Source organism: Ambystoma mexicanum, chromosome 2q (genome assembly GCF_040938575.1).
Source record: "Ambystoma mexicanum isolate Mex_15411 chromosome 2q, UKY_AmexF1_1, whole genome shotgun sequence".
Lineage (NCBI taxonomy): Eukaryota > Metazoa > Chordata > Amphibia > Caudata > Ambystomatidae > Ambystoma > Ambystoma mexicanum.
The window spans coordinates 517560166-517581618 of NC_090924.1; the positions used below are offsets into that span (position 1 = coordinate 517560166).

The 21453-nt window shown below is 46.3% G+C and overlaps 1 protein-coding gene across 2 annotated transcripts in view; it reads left to right on the top strand.

Moving 5' to 3' along the window:
* Window positions 1–21453, top strand: part of TMEM184A (transmembrane protein 184A) — a 426102-nt gene that overhangs the window by 243734 nt on the left and 160915 nt on the right. For both annotated transcript variants that reach the window (XM_069647636.1, XM_069647637.1), the window contains exons 2-3: window positions 3869–4141; window positions 5440–5605. In XM_069647636.1, coding sequence (XP_069503737.1) covers window positions 3869–4141; window positions 5440–5605 — 439 coding nt within the window. The remainder of the gene's footprint in view (window positions 1–3868; window positions 4142–5439; window positions 5606–21453) is intronic.

The window sequence follows — 21453 nt, forward strand, 5'->3', positions numbered from 1 at the left end:
TTTGTTTTTAAGGAGGGAGATGTGTTGTAGCTTGATTTATCTCTGTGATGTTTGAGTGAATGCAGGACCTTATGGAATGGTGACGTGGAGCCTGGAGTGTTGGAGGCTTGGGAGTTCCACAGAGTGAAGGTTGCGACTTGGAATATGGCAGGGAACCAGGACAGATGCTTGTGACCTTCTCTCCTACCTTCATGAACTATGCCTATGTAACTAAGCAAATAACGCATCTTCTGTTTGTACTTACCTGAGTCAGCCTGGTTCCTGCTCCATATCATCTCTGATCCAGGCGTATCTTGCAGGAGGCAAGATACTACAGGTACCTCCCTCTGGAAGGTTTTTCATGGTTCAAGCATCGTTATGACGATCAGAATAGCAAAGCAGCTATCTGCGCATTGGCCTTTTGCCTTGCATCCATGAAGCACTTCAACAAGAACATGTTCTACGCCTTACTGCAGATTTCCATCAGCCAACATTTCCAATCACGAGATGCACATTTGGACTGCCAGTACTACATTTCAGGAGAGTTTACATGTGTTCTCTGTGGCAGGAGGAGAAGGCGGTGGTGGGCCTTCACGCTCAGCTCGTCGCCTGTTGTGTAACCTGCTGGAGACCATGAGGAGTGATGTCATTAGTAGTCAGAACTGGTGGAAACCAGGTGAATTATGAGGCATGTATTGCCTGTTTTAAGTCCAGTACATTCTGCAGTATAAGTAGCATATCTTTATAAAAAGGTGGAGCACGTGGTTAATTAACACATACTATACTGCTGTGCCATCACAACACAAGCAATCTATGCGTACACATCACATTTCTATGCATCACTACATCATCTGATCAGTCATTCATGCGTTACACATGGTGTACTGCAGTTCCATAGACCGCATTCCAGCACACTTCATATTCTCTTCAAATGAGCCCATTTGTCATTCACACTGGCATTGTCCATTGAATTGGTACCACCAATCCATCAGCGTCATTCGCTCTTGATGACACCAAAGGGAATTTGGTTCCTACCAGTTTCCAAACTGGCAATTCCTGCCTCTCCGTTCACCCAGTAAGCAGTAGGAGTAAGGTGTTCACTACAGTGAGTAACTGTCCTTTTTTTTAATGCAGTACTTTTAATGGAACAATACCTATTTCTCAGCACCTTATGTTCTGACAAAGCAGTATCGCCCAGTTGCTTAATGCACCTGCTGCAGATAACTGTTTAACTTGCAGGGACCAGGATTCACGCTTTTGGAAATAGCTGAGTGGGTCATTGCACTTGCTGGAGAGGAGTTTGCAGTTGGGATAAAACGGGAGGGGTGGGGTGTTTGCCTGATGTAAATTGGGAAGGGTTCAATGCTTCGATTGCTCATTTCAAATACCTCGGCATTCAGATGACTAAATCTAGGGAGGAGTTCCTCAAGCTCAACTGGGACCCTCTGGTAGCTAGATTTTTTGATGGATTTGAAGAGGTGGGCACACTTACCTCTGATGTTGATGGGGTAGTGTGGCTCTCCTCAAAATGATAGCTCTTACTAATGTATATATATACTGCAGGCTCCAGCGTATGAGATCCCACCAGAAGAGTGGGTAAGAGTGGCAGAAGTTAGATAAAATAGAGGGATGAGGAGACTATTGTGGGGGCTACATATATTTTACAGGGGTGCATCATTTCCTAGGATGGCGTTAGACATGCTTATAAATATAAATTGGGGGGGGGCTTGGCCTCCTAGACGTCCGGAAGTATTTCTGGGCAGTGCAAATGGCGGTGGCAAATAATTGGTTGTATCTGGATGAAGGGGATTCCTCTGTACAGTTGGAAAGATCAAGAATGGGAATATTAATACTACATCCGGTACTTTTTGTGCAAGTTTTATCCGAGCGGATTCCCTCCAGCAGGAAAGGTGATAATTAAAGTCTGGCGGAACTTGCTTGGTAAGCAAGGACTGAGGGTTGGGGACAGTGGCAGGGGACCAACCCCTATGGAGGAAACCAGCTGCTTGCAGAGCTGCATCGTAGAACAGGAAGGCAGAAAAAGGTGTGGATTAGGGTGCAGATATGGTCCACGAAGGGGCTATTGCTCCATTTGCGGATCTATGGGTTAAGTTTGGTCGTGATCAAGCTATGTTCTATCAATATCTACAGTTTAGGCATGCATTATGTAGGCAACTGGGGGGTTGAAATCCCACAAGAGACACCTATGTTGAGCAAAGTAGCCAGGGCCAAATTTACAGATGTAGATGTGCAAAACAAGGTGGGTTCTGAGAGTCCCTCTACCAGCACGAACACAGCCCATTGACCTGTTCTTGGGTGGATGGCCCCCGGGAGAGTCTCAACCAAGTCTTTAGCTCTCTGTCCCTTTCACAGAGGAGAAATATCCCTGCATATCAGTCTTTGTCCTGCCCAGGGGCAGTCCAGCACCAAACGCTAGGCAATCCTCCTCTGAACAAGAGTCTGAGGATGCTGTTGCTACTCCTGTTCAGAGGAGAATTGCCTAGCATTTCGGTGCTGAACTGGCCCGAGGCAGGCAAATAGTGATATGCAGGGATAATTCGCCTCTGTGAAAGGAACAGGGAGCTAAAGACTTGGTTGAGATTCGCCCGGGAGCCATCCACCCAAGAACAGATCAATGGGCCGTGTTTGTGCTGGTATAGGGACTCCCAGAAACCCCCTTGTTTTGCAAATCTATATGTGGATCACTGGGGTCTCGGCCAAAAAGCTTAATAAGCTTTGTGGAAGATGGATAAGGGACTTGGGTCCGATGGAGGGTTGGGAATGGGACCAGGCCTTGGGTTCGGCTCAGCAGATGCCCATCAAAGTTAAAAACCAGATGATACCATACAAAACGGCACAGAAGGGTCCATTATACCCCCAGCGGTTTCATAGAATGAGGAGAAGAGAGGATGCTTCATGACCTAAATGCAAAGGCGAAAGGGCAACTTGTTTTCATATGGTATGGCAGTGTAACTATATACAACAGTATTGGGGGCAGGGGTGCTGCAGAGGATGGCATTATTGGTAGAAGAGGCAATAGAGGCGGACCCAAAGGTCTGGAGATACAGAGCTTGCGTTGTGGGACCACACGTTTGTGGTTCTAGCATTTGCCCCTGCCAAGAGGGGCAGTGTGGATGAGAGGAGAAACCTTCCTTCCTGGAATGGGAGCGGAGCACGAATAGCAGTGTGGAAATGGAAAAACTGGCATACAATAACAGAGGGTGTTTGGGGCGGCGTGATGGGATTTGGTGGAAATGGATAAGATGGGAATGGAGCGAGTGACGTTTGGGGAGCATCTACTGGTAGGTTAAGGACGGTGTAGTTGTGGTGTCCTGGGCAAGGTAGGGGATGGAGAGTGGTGGGGGAGGGCATGGTGGAGAGGCAAGTGGAGTTGGAATTGCCGTAAAATGTGGACTAAGACAGGGCTGTCCTTTGTTTCATAACATGTTTAAAAGCAATACAATTATTAGTTTAAAAATCCATCCTCTAGAATCGTGAGAGTTCAACACTTATCCAAGTGCATGTGTATCGTGGTTTCTATAACGCTATTTTGTCAAACTCCATTAAAATGTTCGTACTCCCTCCCCCCAAACACAAGTTTGTGATCACGTTTTTTTTTTATTTTTTCATTTTCCTGTGGTAAATGGATCGAAAACTCGAACCACTAATATTGTGTGTGTGTGGGGGGTTTAAACGCTGTCACCTATTCCCTCCGCCTCTGCTGTCCCTCGTTATCTACTGCTTTATTTACCTTGGCCAGCTCCACCCTGTGCCCGTCCCTGCTGCCTGGTCCCTTGTCTCCCCCTCCTGTCTCCCTCTCCTCTTTCCGCAGGTGGCTCCTGCCCTGTGTATCGTGTTTACCTTCGCTCACTCCGGCTTCTCTTGACAGATGAACAGCACGGCGGCCAATGTGTCGGCCGCTGGCCCGACCGAAGGAAGGACCTCCCTCGCCAGCCTGGCCGTGGCTGTCCTACGCAGCACACTGGCGCCTCTCACCACCAGCAGCAGCAGCTCGCTGCCGCCCGAGGTGGGCGCCATGCCCCCGCCGCTGACCTCTGCCCGCAACGCGAGTGACGGCCAGCAAATCTTCCTGACCACCTCCGCCGCTCAAGGCATCTCCGGAGTCTTCGTGTGGTCGGCATTAATTCTGACTTGCCATCAGGTAAGCAGCACCCTGGGTCATACAATATGCAAATAGCACTGTGGTGTCGGAGCTGACGGTAAACCCATGGGGATTCGGGATTGAGAGGTCGAGATGAGGGCGAAGGAGTGTAAGGCCATTGGATAGGGTTGTGTTATTTGCAGAGGTTCCAGATTCCCTGTCTGGTGATACACAGGTGACCACTTCTATGTGATCCACGCTACATGTTTTAAGCCCCCTGCCTGCTCTCTTGTTACTTCATATTTTTTTTATTTTTAAATTCGCCTTTTCTGACACGAGCCGGAAGCGGGGGACTATGAAACTCCGTGTCTCTACTGCTGCACACTCCCCATGTCTGTCGTCATTGCACTCGGGCGACGTCGCGAGCTGTTACCCGCCAGGTGGAAAGTGGCTCTTGCAATCGAACTTTGTCCCTCAGCCTGCTGATTAGTTACTCATGTGCTGCTGTCCCTTTCGTCTCCCTCCCTCCAATGCCTGAGCTGATCGGATGCATGAGTCACTGTGCGTGACATTAACAGCCACATTGCATGCTGGACACCCACCCTCCGTTGCGTGAATCTCGCACCAATGCGATGGGCCTTGTATACCAGTAGGTGCCCTGAGGTAAATCCTTTAAATGCTTAAAAAAAACATTTAATAATATTTCCTACATAACAAATAGAAGTTTGTAAACTTGAGTACGCACCACATGAGTACGGTTAACTGAAATCGTTAGTCATAACCGTGTAACTCCTCCCAGAATGCCAAACTTATCTTAAGTGGCCCATGTAACCTTCCCACGAGCCACGCTTCATCCACAGCACAAGAGGACTACGAGATCGCCTACATTATTTAAACCAAGTCAGACACATTTCTAAGAATGCATCTTCCCAGCCTCTTCCTCGTTCTCAAAGCTATGGGCTGAATCCGGCTGATCGCACCTCTGTGGCCATGGCCGTTCTGGAATGGCGAGATGTCCCTGTTGTGTTTTCTTTGCAATACGTTCTTGGATGTCCAGCCACCAATCCTTCCGTTGTTTGCAAGTAACAAGCATGTCGGAAAGGTCTGCATGGGGTTCAATGCACTCTAACATGTATCATGGATGAGGCGGAGTGAGGGCAATTTATTTTGAGACTAATATGTGGAGAGCAAGATTTTGGTAATGATTATTCAGTGTATGCATATTTGGACTTGCAAGCATCGATAGCATGTTTTCCCATGCCTTAATTGCCAGTTATATATCTAGCTCCTGCTCTCTTGTGATTACCATATGCACACATGCCCTTACTAACACTTTTTTGTTGGTTTTTCTTGCATAGATCTACCTGCACTTGAAAAATTACACCATCCCCAATGAGCAGCGATACATTATCCGAATCCTATTCATCGTTCCCATCTACTCCTTTGACTCTTGGCTGAGCCTCTTACTCATTGGCAACAACCAGTATTATGTGTATTTCGATTCTGTGCGAGACTGCTACGAAGGTAAGTCCCACCGGATTTACCAACATACATGATATGATATCCTATTTGATATGATGATATGATAGTTTATTTATATAGCGCCTATACACAATGTGTTTCAAAGCGCTTCAAGGCAAGGGAGGGAACAAGGGAAAATACAATGACATTCTTACAGGCCATGAACAGTAAGGATGTGAAATTAACTATCATACTCGGCCTGACAACATTTCAGTTAGTGCAAGAGCTAAGACATAGATAAGGAAGGAAGGAAGGGGGGGGGGAGAGTGGGAAGGAAATGGCAAGAGACAGGCGTCTACCGTACTAGGTCTGACGACATTTCTGGTAGAGCCAGAGAAAAGGGAGGGGAGGAACAAAACAAGCGACTATCGTACTAAGCCTGACAACGTTTCAGATAGTGCTGGAGGTGGGGTGGGTGGACCGTAAGGGGATGGGGGGAGCAACAGACGAGGTTGCTATCATACTAGGTCCAGGGACAATTCTGATAGAGTAAGTGCATAGAAGAAAGTAAGGGGAGGAGAGAACAGAGAGTAAGCAGTCAAAAAGAGTGGAGAAGCAAGAGGGGAGAGTGAATACAATAGCAGAAGTCAGTAGTAAGACATAATGTTGCAAGCCAGGATACAAGATGAAGATGGGAACAGCATGATTCAGGGTCACCATGAGTACAAGATGCAAAGGAAGTCCAGCATGAGAGTTGAGAAAGGGTAACACACCGTGAATCAATGAAGTCCATAAAAGTAAAATCCAGCATTGGCCACAAGACGGTGATGGTGAAAACAGAATGTAGCAGGACAGACTCCTCTGTGCGGGAAGGGGGGTGGCACAAGGGAATACGGGGGACCAGAGAGGGTGGGGAACATAAAAAGCATGCCGTGCTCTAAGGCAAAGTTACTAAAGATGCCACGCCGGGTTATCATAAATGATAGCCAAGCGCAACATTCACATGTCCTATGCCAGAGACCAGCAAGTGACTCCCTTGTTGTGACTGAGCCATTTCCGCACACATGTTTGTTTCAGTGGTTAACTCTGTAGAAACCGGCATAGTGGGCTTTGCAAGGACTGGCTATAGCTGCCGGCTTGGGACATCAGCATCGTGTTTAGGTAGGCCACCTTTTACTTCAACAAACTGCACATACATGTAGGAGAGGGAACCAACACAGGCGTGTGCGTGGTAATTGCCTTTTTGTGTAGTATAAATCTAGCTAGAGCACACTAGAGCACTGTACATAGTCAGTGTCTCAAGGGGATTGGGTAATTTTAACAATTGGGGCTGAGCCAGGGAGGGCAGAATAGAAGGGAATCCTTCAAATTTGCAAAAGCAACCAAGTGAAGTATTGGAGTGGCGAGTAGGTGTGCAGGCTTGGGCCATCGGTGGAAACGCCCTCATCTTTGGTGGATAACTTGTAGAGATTTCTGAGGGGAGTACTTTGAGCTAGCAATTTTTATTTACCAATCTGAGCCCAGCAGAATGCAAGGGTATATTGTGGGAATCTAAATCCATGGGAAAGAGTTGTTTACCATTTAGAGCAGAAAACAGAGTTCAGAGGCGTTTATTGATCGATTTTACATTGATCGATACATCCCTCAATGCAGTGACGCACACATACCCCCAAAGATTCATTTCAGTAGGTTTCAAGAACTAAAACTGCACATGGCATCATCTTTAGGCGGGGATGAAAATTAGGGAAAGAGCTGAGACTATTCCAAAACAGCAACCGGAACATCATGAGGACACATTGCCACTGAAAGCAACTGGCAGATGGTTTCGTGATTAATTGCTCGAAAGCAGCAGTCAAAATCATTTGGCATTAGTGTCTTGTTAAGCATTTTGATCAGATTTCACAGGATCGATCAAAGAGTGTTTATCTGTAGACCAGAGGGTATTGAGGTTTAACAATGGTTGGCAATGTGAGGATTCTAGGTAGGAGGGTTCTTCCAGTTGGAGTATATGCAGTTTTAGTTTTAACATTATTGAGAGTAGGGCTGCTCTGTTCCAATGGTCAACCATCTGTTATAGAGAAACCCATACAGTGCACTTGGGGTGTGTAGGGGTGAGGGGCAGATGGAGGGTGGAAGAAGGCTTGGCTAGGAAGGTAAGTCGAAGTTACTGAGGCTTTTCTATCCTTTGGCCAATACAGTGTGCATGGAATGATGGTAGTCGGCAAACTCGGCTAACCAGGTGAGTCACAGGGGTACCAATGATTGGAGTTGTGGGCATTCTGTCTGCAAATCATAAGTATCAGCTGCTTGGATACAATTTGCTTAGTTAAACATTGCAACTCCTTGAGTTCATGAGCCCATGAAATTAAAGATCTGAACTAAAAAAAAAAGTGGCGTCCTTCTAAAATGGAGCTAGATGGCCCTGCAGAGAGCCAGTTAGATGGATGGGCCAATTGGAGACCCCTCTCTTGATCATTGCAGGTTGAATGCTGTACTGGAAGTGAAAGCGAGGACTTGGTTAGTGTATAAAAGGAGTACATGGGTGGGAGCTGCGGTGTAGTCCATTAACGTTATTGGAGAATTAGCTGTGTCTAAAGTGAGGGATGAACGGCTTTCAGATCTCAAGTAATCTCTACTGGTGTGTGAGTGTAGATGCAGTGATGAAGGCAGAGCGGTCAGACCTCCATTAAGGATAGAATTGCGATTGAGCGTAAAGAGGGTGGAGAGAATAGTGTGTTCTGTGTTGTCCATTTGGGTAGGCGCAGGAAAGTGTAGGCTTGCTGTTCTAAGATGAGCAGTTGGTGGACAAACAATGGTGGATTAAGGAGACAATAGTGAGTTAATAAAAACAGAGCAAGGAGAAGATGAGAAAGATTCTGGTGTCCTCACTGGGCAGCTGTTATACAAACAGAGTATTCACCACACAGAGTTGGTGTACAAGCATTATGGAAGTGTGGTAATGACAGACTTGGAGTACCAGTACTGGGGAGAAGGCATATTGCCAGGTGCATGCTGTATAAAACTATGCAGAGGTTGACAGAAGGAAGAGGGACAAGAGTAGTCGCAGATAAACCCTTTTTTAAAAGGGCCATTTTTTGTTTGCCAGCTTGTTAAATGATCTTCTGCACGAAAAACCGCCTGCTTAGGTATTTTCTTAACCCTTTAACAATCCTTCCCAGCAACCAAAGCAATCAGCTGATGGTGGTTACACCACATTTGTGACTTTCAAGGAGTGCATCAAATGTGGCAGGAGTTTGAAAATTGGACTGGAAGATTTGCATTTGTGGTTTAAAGATGCAACAAAGTTACAGACATAAGAGAGTGGCCAGTGTAGTGGGTAGTGGGTGATTCGGTTGTTGTTAGTTTCTTTGAAACTCATTATCTAGTGGGGGTTTTCCCCTCACTCATGTCTGTTTTTGACAGTCTTTGCGGTTCTGATTTGAAATGCGATCACGCTGAGCTATAATATATTTCTATTTGTACAAACATATGGGTCACCCTATACTTTCACTCTGATTGGCTTCCATTCAGCTGAGCGCTTTGCTAATTTTGGGCTGCTCTAGGCTCATCTGAGCTGTTTATATTTTATTTAAGTTTGGAATGAATAGTATTTATTAATGTGTTGAGTTTGGCATTGCTAGTTTCTCACTAATCCTTGAAAGTCTTTTCCAGGTCACAGTAATGTGCATGCATCTCTGGAGGATTGATATGATGAACTGCACATGCTCCCTGCCTAAATTAGGAGTGCTCGGATGCTGCAACTTCATTATGTTCTTAGCACCCACTCTCCCACCCCCACCTCGGTGCCCTGGTGAATAAGTGCAGGAAGGGACCCTGGTTGAGCAATCGCCTCAGTGTGGTCTGTCAAACTGCTGTGCGTATTGTCCAACAATCTGTGGCCTGAAGATGTTGAGATATGCTTATTTAGAACGCTCATTTATATTATTTATTTGGTATGAATATGATGTAAAATAACCATGTTGCTGCAGCCAAAGTCTTTACATTGATCATTCCTAAGATGTACAATCGAGATGTATGTACGCCGTGATACCCAAGGGTTTTGGGCGTGTAATCAAATAATAAATAAATATGCACGCTATAGTCAGGCTGCCCTGAGGGACTGGCACATGTTGAGGGGGTTAGCGGAGGTAGGTAGAATGAGGAGTGGGAAGCCACTATTGTATGGACAGTGTGTGTTAAGCAGCACTTTAGTGGCAATCGGATGGTTTGGCTCTTAATGTAAGAAACGCGGGCACGCCTCTTCTTTGTGAAGGGGTTGTCGCATTGGCTGGTTGATGCAGGAGGAGTGATTGGTGATTGGTGGGATTTGAACACTTTGAGGAGACCGACTATAAAAAAACTTTTTTCTCATGAAAAAACTAAGGGCGAGAGGTTACCCGAAAAAATGTATTAAAAAGGCAGCAAAACGGGCCTTTAACAATAATAGAGGCACTTTTGGAAGAGTAAAAAAAAAACCACACGAGATAAAATCGTTTGTGTTAATACTTTCACAAACAGAACGCCTTGCAAAATGCAACATCATTCAAAAACACTGGAAGATTTTCAAAACCACCACTTCCAACCTACCACCTCCTATAAGAAAAACTAAATCAATAGGCAACTGCGTTAGCAGCAGCAAACGGAAAATCAAAACACTGACGTTTGAAAACATTACCACACTGTGTGCAATGGCTCCCATTAAGGGACACCATCCGTGCAGTAATTGTGGAGTCTGTAAAATGACGTCTAAAACCAAAGAAATTGATATCGGTAACAATAGAAAATGGGAACAGATTGCAACACTGACCATGTAATCTACATGATTAAATGCCCCTGTGGACAGATATATATAGGCCAGACCTGTAGAAAGGTGAGAACTTGAATAATAGAACACAGGAGTTGTCTCAAGAATAAAATCAAACAAGTGCCAAAGGTCAAGCACTTTATGGAAATAAATCATGGCCATGAATTATTTAATTGGACAGTCTTATTAACCGTGAAAGGACGGAATGAAAACATCAGAAAGTATAAACACTTTCAAAAGGAACAAGAACTTATTTATCAAACAAAAAGTGACACCCACGCCTTAAATTAAGCCATTGAATGTCATAAAATAAGTAAACTAATATAAACACATAGCTGTGCTCAATATATGGAAGTAAGACATTGACATATAGTATTGGCATCTGGATAGCTACATTATAAGGATATACTCTTGGGGACATACACAAGGTCCTATTGACCGCCGAGGCATATCAAGTTTAGTTATACCACATTAGACTCTTTCCCTGTAGAACGTTTATATACTTAGCCAAATTATGCGTAATCTTGGTTTATAAACACCTGAATCACATGGATAAAATTGTGGATATAACATGATTTTACTGAACCCGGCCCGAGAGTATGTATGCTCACTCTGGGTGTACACACCCTACAGACACAGTCCCCACTGTCACATTTAGTTGGGATATGACCAGAGTACACAATGCATCTCCAGAAGGGGGAAGGACAAACCTTCCCCCTGCCATGGCCAGCCTAATGAACTAACAAAGGATCCATGGTGCCGCCCTGTCCTTTTGTCGGGCCCTGTAGCTGGTGGCAGAAATTTGCATACTAATCAAAGTAATCCAAACAGGCCTGGCTACAGAGGCTAACAAAGCCTGGAAACACCAATAACATTGTATGTGCAACTGTCAACCTGATGCCAGCTTCCGCCCTCAATATCGATTGACAGTGAAATGTCTTGTCTGGGACTGCATGTTTACAGTAGTAATCCCTGCAGGGGGACCCCATTCAGAAGGTACGAGTATGTGGTTTGACAGAGCTTGAAAATCTGGTCTTGCGGCAGCTTCAAGGGAGACCTGCCACTTTAATCAGGAACCAAAGAGAGCTCCAGGAACCAGAGGGACCCTTTCGTCCACAGCGGACTGGAAGATGGGTGGGACTTAGAATTACATGTGTTCATCCCTCTACCTTTTCTGTTGCAAAGCACTCTGGTTATGACCTCACGAGTACAGGAGGTTGTTGGTGGGGGCCCAGAATTGGTTACTTAAGGTAGGCTTAGCACACAGTAATCCCTGTGGTTCATTTGGCTTTAAAAAGTGGCCAAGCCCCTCTTTTTGCAGATCTGAAGAGTTCACCAGAAGCAGAAAGAAGAGCTCACCATTGGACCCTGGCTGACGGTACAGTATGCCTTACATCTTCCACCAGTGAAGGAAGGCCAGGACCTCCGGGAAGCAAGATCTCTCCCCTAAATATCTCCCAGGGAACAGCGGGAGATACTGAATCCAGTGGACCCTCCAGCAGTTCCAGAACCGGTACCCAGCCAGCACACAGCATGCCCTGTACCAAGAACACCCACAGCACAAGGTACATTTTGGTTCTGTCTTCCTGGTCCTTCTCCGAAGGTCCCTAGAGGAATTTTAAAACTCAATGCTCCCTTTATGCCGAAGCCAAGTGTCCTTGAACTGTTGCGATTATTTACTATACCGGCTACCCTCCAGTCAGTATCTATAGTGCATCCCCTTTCCTTCTTTGAAACTGTCTGCCCTCTGCATTCATTTACAGAGTGGGTTGTATTTCGTAGTGTTGCTAGAACGGTCTGTTGTGATAATAATAAAGTAGATTTTTTATACAACCTTTTCTGGACAGTCCCTTTGATCATTGGGTAATAATTGTATTTTCGCTGTGTTGTAACTAACCAGCGATCCACGACCTTTATGAGCTAAGCCTGCCCTTCCGTCCACGTTACCAAAATTGGACAAGGAGTTTTAAAATTTTCATGTGTTTCCAATCTGTTGGGATCCCTTCTGGTGTACTATAGGTGTGGATCTGATTGATGTTTTAGAAACCGATATCCATCCGTTGACCACTGGTGCCCCGGAAGTTAATTCGTCAAACCGACGTGTAGCCGGATGCTGACTGAGACGCCAAGAACCGGGAGAGAGTCCGAGGCCGGTCCAGGATGTGAGGACCGCATGGCCACCTGGCGGGTTAAGACTTGGGGCACCACAAAGACCTGGGAAGCACAAAAGTGCGAGACTGTGCTGTCCCAGAAGGAAGGAGGACCACTTAGCCGCCGCAAAGGAGGGTAAGCTCCAGGACGGTGCCAGAGCCCCGCAAACGAGCCCAGCTGCCTCAAGGGAGCTGACAACTGCGCAAATCAAGCCTTAAGGTACGTGGGTAGCCGCTGAAAGCGCAAGGAGGTGGTGGTGGCCCAAGTCAGAAGGTCGGGGAAAGAAGGGTCTGGGACCCTAAAGTACTGAGGGAGAAAAGCAAAGAAGTACATGGAATAATACTAAGGCTTGGCAGGCGAGTGAACCAACCCCATGGAAAGGAAAACTAAGACTGGAATTGCAAGTCTGGGATCTGCACCCAGTCAAAGAACTGGAACTTGGACAATTCATACAGTGCTTGGCAGGTTATAGTACCAAGCCTATATGACCCACTACAGCTTGGGAAGCCTCCAAGCTAATCTTCTTCAGTGCAGTAACTTGTGCAAGTGAACCAGGTCTACCCAGCCGGGTCAGGGGACCACTACAGCTTGGGGAGTGCATCCAGGCTTTTCTTCAGAGCGAGGAAGCCAAAGCTGCCAACCAGGGTCTAGGACTCCAACTAACTGCAATGTACGCCTGAAGAACGATCGGGGAAGGGAGACATTCCCCCAACCTTCCAGAAGTGGCTGAAACCACTTTGTGAAAGTCTAATGAAGACAAGAACTACCTTTTGTCCACGAGGAGGGAGTCCTCCATTTGGACCAAGTAGACATCTCTTTGGATTTAGTTAGCGTAGTGTGTAAGAGACAGAGTTAGAATTTTGACATGGGACATTGAGACTTTTACTTTGGACATTTTGACACTAGTTATTTCAGTTGAGGCCGTGAAACCCCTCTTAGAGTTAGGGTGAGAGAGGGTTTTCTTTTCCTTTTTTTTATTTGAATATCAGTTTATATCAAACACTGACCACTCTTCTGAGTCTTACTTCTGCACCCTTGCAACAGTCATTAAAAAAAAATGCATTTCCCTTCTTGGCTGTCTACAGAAGATGCTTGTGTAAACTGTGAAAGGAATTACATCATCACAAAATAAACAGTTCAATAACTGCAAAGTTTTTATTTTTGTGCATTCATGGGTGTCGCTTGTTGGGCAGGACCCAAGTAACTAAGAGTAGCCCAAAAGTATAGTATGCATGTATGTAATCACTGTGAGGGGAGATTGGGATGTGTCGTCTTGTACTTTCAAATGTTCCTTTTGGGCCTTCCCCCATCTTTAGCCTGCTGACTCCAGCAAGGAACTGAAACACAAAAGGAGTGATTACATCAGTTAGCACCCTGCTCACTGATGAAGTGCTACTGAATACAAACCTTCACGATGCAAACGCCATGCTTTCTACATGCGGTACTGAGAGGAGATGAGACACTTAAAAAATGTCTTCATTTATATATGGCCTTTTCTTTGTTTTTCGGGTGGGGTATGTGTGTGGTGTTTTGGGGCATGGTAAAAGACGCCAGCTAAAAATGTATATGGAATGCGTAGTCCTCTATAATTCTCTGATGATCCCATAAGGGAGGGAAAATGCCGATTTTCAGATCTTTAATTGGCATGTGCATGCTTATTTTACTACTTAGCTTCATTTGGTCCAATGTTTCTAAATTGTAAACTCGTATCTCATTGCACAAATATCACTCTTTTTTTTTTAACCCCCTAATTTTGGGAAGAATGCTTCTTCTGGCACAAACTGGGGAATTCTGGTAACACATTTCTTTTGTAAAACTCAGTCCTTTGGATGGCCACATTTTTTAGTAACATCTGTCGCTTTTACCCAATTTAAAGGGACTCATTTTTGCAACATGAGACAGTTGGAGGGCAGGAATTGTAACCTATGTTTAGATATTACAAGCACATCTATGCTGCGGCCACATTTTCCACTGAACCATCTTACTTGCTTCATAACCTTAGCCTGCAGGCTGAATACAGTTAATTGCTGCAGGCACACTACACCAGAGCTATTTTACTCAGTGTTTGCTATTACTTGGGATCTCTGCAGCAGTTATATTAATCCACCTAATTATATTACTTTGATGGGTATTGGTGGATTGGAACCTGTAATTTTCAGATTACTCACACAGGTCATCAGCAAAGCAATACGCCCCTAAAGAAAATGGTTCCATGTCATTTTATCGCAGAATGTTTTTTCGCAGGGTTTTTTACAGCAAATTTTGTAACAAAAAAAACATCAGATTTTTTATTATTTTTGGGGGGGGTCTCCCGCAAACCCCCATTCCCTTTCATTTTTTATCTATTCCCAAACACCCACATACAATATATCATTTTCTAACCCCCCCAAAAAATGGGATGTTTTTTTGTCAAAAAATAAGCAGTAAAAAAAACCCACAAAAAACCATCCCGCGATTAAAGGACGTTGTACCAAGAAAATAACATTGTCCAATAGCGATTTTGTAAACTATTGTTCCAGTTCAATGGTTTTCAACTGCAAAATAGAAAAATAGCGAGAGACCAGAGACCTCTCATTGCACAGTAAAAATATTGAAAGTTTTGCTTCAGCTCACCACTCCCCAGCAGACCACCAGATTAAAGTGGATTACTGAGATATGTTCGAGGGAGAAAGAAACACATTCTTTTTTTTCGAAATAAATTTTTGCCTCCCACGGCCATTTTGGACCACCCGCCGTCCCTTACTTACCTTGTGGTGGCACACAGCGAAGTGTGCTGCTGCCTCTGCAATCCCCCTGCAATACCGGTTCCCTTCACGCACATGGAAGGGATCTGGCGCTGCAGGGTCCATTTTTAAATTTGATTTATTTTGCTTGTCCCTGCTTTCCTTTTTATGGAATGGGGGGCACCCCCCCCCCGCAACCACCGCTCCTTTTAATCAACATTTTCGATTTTTTTTTTCTGTGACATTTTTGGCGTCTTCTACCTTTTTCTGGGGGTTTTTGTGCATTTGTACGGATTCCAATTAAAGTCTCTGTCCAGCACATGAGGGCTGATACTTTGCACTTCCACAGCCAATCAAAAAGTGACAGCAGCATTTAATGATCCTTTTAAAGGATTAACTTGACATGCCTGAATGTGTCCAGGCACAGTCAAAGCAGTACTTAATGTATTTTGTAGGTGAAACTGGTTAACTGAAAGTTTTCGGCTGAAGCCAAGTATCTTGTTTTCAGCTGGGTTTCTGCTGAATATTTATCGAAAGCCGAATTTTGGTGCACCCCTAACTTGTATAGCGCCTGCTTCCATTAGTATGGCCTTGCAGCGCTGCGAGGTTGACACCCTTCAGAAGACCCAAGTCTCTGATTAAAAGTATTGAAAGGAGTGGTGAAATGCATGTGGGAGTTTATAGCCAGAGCAAAGGTAGCAGCAGCCCATATCACAAATGTGTGAGGATGGGTTCTGTGTCAAATTGTCAAAGAGTCAAGTTATCTGAACAGCTGGATGCAATTTTGCTTGGGACTCAGCTGTATTCTATGGGTCGTAGTGCTTGGGGGTTGATGGTGAAGTGTTTAGGGCAAGGTATAGTCAAATAGCATGCATCTTAAAGGTGTGCAGCTATGTGAACAGCTGGACGCATTTTTCAGCGACTCTGATGTATTCTGTGGGACGCAGCGCACAAAGGTCTGGTTTTGGACTGAAGCAGATTAATCTTAGTCATGCAGTGCATATCGTATAGGCATGGGAAGGAGTGATATGTTACACCTGAACTGACTCTTCTTGTTCATCTGATTTCTTCATGAGGGAGGGAGGGACTGAGGGACTGAGGGAGGGAGGAAGGGTGGGAGGTGGTTAGTGCTTGAGTTGGGCGATCCGGACAAAGTGTGCGAGGGTGCAGAGGGGAAGAGTCAGGTTTTGAATGCCTTCCTGGAGGCGAGGTGTTACTCTATGCGGTAGATGGTGGGTGCTTGGATGGAGGAGGACACCCCCCTACCCCCATGCGGGTGGATTTTGTCACTAGAATCAGTGCTGAGCCTGATCTGATGTTTCAGTTAGGCCTGTAGCGTTGAACTTAATGCTGCAGGTATTCTGGTCCTTTGTTGTAAAAGGCTCGATGGGTGATGTACATTGCCTGGAAGGAGGATTGCTGTCCCATCGCAAGCCAGTGAAGGACACAGAGGGCTGGCGAGATTTGTTCTGTGAGGCCAAGGAGGAGCCTCGTGGTAGTGTTTTGTACTTGTTGGAGATTTCTTAGCTGTGATGCAGGGACACCTAGATATAGGGCGTTAGCATAGACTAGGCGTGAAGGGATGATGGCAACGATCACAGAGACTGTGTGAGAATGTCAGGTAAGGAAAAAGGTGGGGGAAGATGCATATGTGAAGGTAGCAGCATTTTACTACAGAGTTTCTATGATGTGATGGGGTCAAATCCAGGTCCATAATGCAGCAGAGATTTTTTTTTTTACTGTGTTGGAGGTGGGCCTAGTTAGAGTGGGTCGAGGGAAGAGAGCCGTCTACCCACATAGCATGATCTCTGGTTTTGCATGGATTGAGTAGGAGGTTCTGGGCTGTCATCCAGCGTTCAATCTCTGAAGCAGGTTGTGAGATCGGGGGAGGTAGACGTATTTGGGATTTTGAAGATGATTTGGGTGTTGTCTGCGTAATTGTAGCATGATGGACTGTAGAATTGAATGAGTGTGGGTAGTGGGCTCAGGTAGAGATTAAAGAGGAGTGGGGAGAGGGAAGCGCCCTGCGGCACTCCCTGGGTGGCTGGGTGGAGAGCCGAGTATAAGGGAGGCATGTGTACTATTTGGGATCTGTTGGAGAGGAAGGAGGATATCCATTACAAAGCTGAATCCCTGATGCCAGGGTGTGTAGTCTCTTTGTGAGAATTGCATGGTCAATGGTGTTGAACGCTGCTGAGATGTTGAGTAGGATTAGGGTGGAGCACCTTCTGAATCAGAGTGTCTTTTAAGATCGTCCCAGATGGTGACTAGGTAGATTCAGTTCCTCAAAAAGATCTGAAGCCAGATTGGGCAGAGTTAAGGATCTTGTTTGATTCAGAGAAGAGGCATAGTTTTGAGTAGGCCGCTCAGTCATCTAATTTAGCTATATGGCAGTTGTTTGAGATGAGTATGTAGTTGGTCATGACAAGATGGTCGAGCAAGGTATTTTTGATGAGGCTTGATGTAGGAGGTCTTACCTTCTGCTGGGAAGGCACAGAAGTGAGTGATGAGTTGAAGATGGATGTTGCGAGGTTGCCTGGACAGGTGGCTGTCAAGACTTTTTAGCAGTGAGGGGGGGTTCACAGGGGATCCCGAGGCCTGGCTGAGTGATGGTAGCTTGAGGAATTCTGGGCGGGAGAGTGGTGAGCAGGTAGCGAGAAGTTGGTGGGGGGGGGAAATGGAGTGCGTTTCTGATGTCGTGGGTGGGGGACGGTTCGATTTTGGAGAGGATGGAATTGTCCCTCCTGGGCTATGTTGTGCAAGTGCTCTAAGAGGGAGTCACAGAGGATTGGTGTGGCTGGGAGTGTTGGTGGTGCAAGCACGGACGTTGAATTCAGAGATGAACTTCAAGAGTTTTTTTCTATGGGTGTTGGGCTCTGGAGATTCCTTGTCCAATGCTAGTTTTATCTGGCTTTGCACATTTCTGCATGATAAATCTTGAGCTGGGATGCGCAGGCCATTCTGCTGGATGACGGGCCTGCGCACCATCTACGATCCAGGATATAGTTCATGGTTTCCAGTGTTGAGGGCTAGGGTGAACCATCTGGGTGAATTGCTTTGTCTGTTAGAGAAAGATCTGATAAGGGTGTGGGAGCCGAGTGCTTCTGAAAGCAAGTGCTCAAAGTTGGAGATGGTGATTTGACCCGAATAGAGGAGGGTTGCAGTCAGGGAGATTAGTAGGGTCTCTGCCACGTCATGAGTCACTTTGATTTGCTTCTAGAGGTGGGATTGGTTTAGTGCCCTGTAGGGGCCAGTGGGTCAACAGAGCAGAGGGTGACGTGGATGGCATAATGGTCAGACCAGACAGGTGGGCATGGTGATAGTGTGGTGAGAATGGCTGGTGAACCGAAGATTGTGTCTAGTGTGTTCTCAGCAGAGTGGTGGGATTAGCTAGCTGTGTTGGAGGCAGGGTCTCCAGGTCTGTCCAGTAGGGCGAGGGTCATTGGGTTTTGTGGCATGTCGAACCAGATGTTGAAATCCTTGAACACTGCGAGGTGGCGGGGGAGACAATGATGGCAGCTATGGGGTCACTTAGGGAGTCTGAAAAGCATCTTTTGTGTCCCAGGGGTTGTTAGATGAGCAAGAAGCTGTGAGTAGAAGAGGATGAGAGCAGGAATTTTAGCAAGAGAGATTTGCAATCTGTGTTGTGGGTTTGTCAGAGTGCTAGGTGGATAGGAAGGCTTTGTGAAAGATGGCAATGCCACCTGCTCTGCTGGGCCTGTTTTGCACAATATTTGTAACCCTGGGGGAAGGCTTCATGTGCATTCGGCTCGAAGTCTTGGGAAAACCAGGTTTCGGTGATGTCTGGGCATTCTGAGGAGATGAGGTCTAATACATTGTGACGATTTTTTACAACTGATCTACCATTGATGTGAATGCAGTTCAGACAGTTCAGTTGTTTGAGGTTGGAGGGGTTAGATTCTGGATGGGTGCTGGGGAGGAGAAGGGGTGACCACCAAGGGATGGGGTTGGCTTTATGTGGAGGTGGGAGAAGGAGCTGGTAGATGCAGTGATGGAGGCTGTGAAGGGGATGGAGGGCTGGAAGGAGATGTTGGGTGGTTGGCTTGTGTGGCAGAGGGGGTAAGGTGGGGTTCAGTGCAGGGTCTGAGGTATGTGTGTAGGTAGGTGTGTGTGTGTGTGTTTGTGTGGGTGTTTTCATATGTAGAGGGAAGCAGATGGTTTCCGTTGGAGGCCCTACGCGTTACTGGTGCTTGTATGGTGGAAGACCTCTCGATGGTAGTGTGGCTACAAGGGATGGGAGTGTATGCGGGGTAGGGCGTGGACTAGGGGGTTGGGTTGACATGGGTTAATGGAGGTGGACTCTGAAGTGTTGGAGGGGGACCAGGTGGTCGGAAGGTCTACGAGATGGGGTTGGATTTCCAGTTGTGGGGGGGGGGGAGAGTCAGGTGACAGTCTCCTAGAGGTGCATTGGGTGGAATACATGGTGTGTTGACCTTTGGGGTATTTAGCAGGTTAAGGAGCAATTTCACTGGGTGTGTGGGGGGAGCCATGGGTTTGTTGAGTTATTTCAAGTGGGTGGTAGGTAGGTTTTCTGCTTGATAGGCGTGGCACAGGAGGTGGGGTATCAATTATTTAGGTATTTGAGGGAGTTGCGGTGCGGGTAAGGGTTGAGGGGGTCAGGGAGTGCAGGGTTGACACAGGATAGTACGTAAGGGGCTTATAGATGCAAAGTGGGGATATGAATGGTGTGGTTATGGTGCTGATGGTCAGGTGAAGCGAGTTGAGGTGTAGGTGAAGTGGTCAAAAGTGGGGTAGGCCTTGTGGGGAGAGAGCTGGAAAGACAACCTATGTAGGGTATGATGGATGATCGAAGGGGTGCTCAGAGGAGAGTTCAGTGGGAAGGGGGGGGTTGGGCGTTTCTCAGGAGTGCTGGGTTAGGGGGGGTTGCAATCTGTAAAGAGGGTGTCTGACCGGTGAATAGGTACCTTGCTTGTACGCAAATCAAAACCTCTAATTTTGGAGCAGTTGGTCGTAGTGAGAGGTTGTGAGTGTGGAGGTGCTAACTTAATGGGAGGGCGGGAGTAACTTATTCGAGGTCTTGAAAGTCAAGGCAGCTTTACCTGGTTCTGGATTGGTGCTGCAGGATCCCGGGCTTTGCAGTGCCTCCAAGAGACGAAATGAGATTGTGGCAAAATATCAATGAGGAGCGATCCAACGTGGCAGACTTGCATTGGTAATATTCTAGAAGGCAAAATGGAAGTGTGGCAGAATGTCTCAGTGGCGAGATTCGAAGTAGCGAACCCGCAGGAGGCAAAATGCAGGTGTGGCAAAATATAAAAGTGGTGCGATTCAAAGTAACAAACCTAAATTGTGAACACTATGGTAAACAAAATGAAAATGTGGCAAAATACCGCAGTGGCCAGATGCATAGTGGCAAACTTATATTTGGCACACTCTGGGAAGCAGAATAAAAGTGTAACAAAATACAGCAGAACAGTAGCAACATTCACAGGTGCATACCTACATTTGGAGCACTGAGAAGCAAAAGTAGCAAAACGCAACAGTTGCGAGGTTCACATTGGCAAACCTATATTTTGGAATCCTCTGGGAAGCAAATGCAAGTATGGCAAAATACAGCAGTGGCGAGATTCAAAGTAGGCGTTCTTTACCTGGATGTAGCTGCTGGTGAGAGCATGGCATCTGGCATGACTGTGGTGGCAGGCGAACGTGGAGGGAAAGCGCCCTAAGGAAGGCACCCTTACCCTGTACCCTTCGCCGGCTGCCCGGGCAAGGCTGCCCTGTGTGTTGCTCTTAAGTGGGCTATATTCTTGAGTCATAAAACCCAGAGGGCCAACTAATGGTATGCATGGGGCAGGTTGTGGGTGGCAGGGAGGAGGGCTGTGGGGAATGGAGACTGGGCTCCAAAAGCAGTGCAGATTGTATTCCAAGTATCCTGGGTGTCAGTGGGGAAAACGGATGGAGGGTGGCGGAGAGAGGACCATGGGGCATCCCACTTACAGTGCAGCAGGGTTGGCGAGTCCTCGTTGCAAGCCACTGGGAAATGGGATTCTTGTGATTCTTTCTCTTATGGATAACGCCTGGAAAGGGTGGTGGACCGTGTTGTGGTGGATAATATTTCGGCAGTTTCTAGGCCTTACTAGAGGACAAGGTTTATTTACTGGGGCATTTGTAGACCGGACATGATGCCCCTAAAAATAAATGTTAATGTTGAGTTTGAGGGGGAAGGTAGTGAAGTAAGCGTGCATTGCATG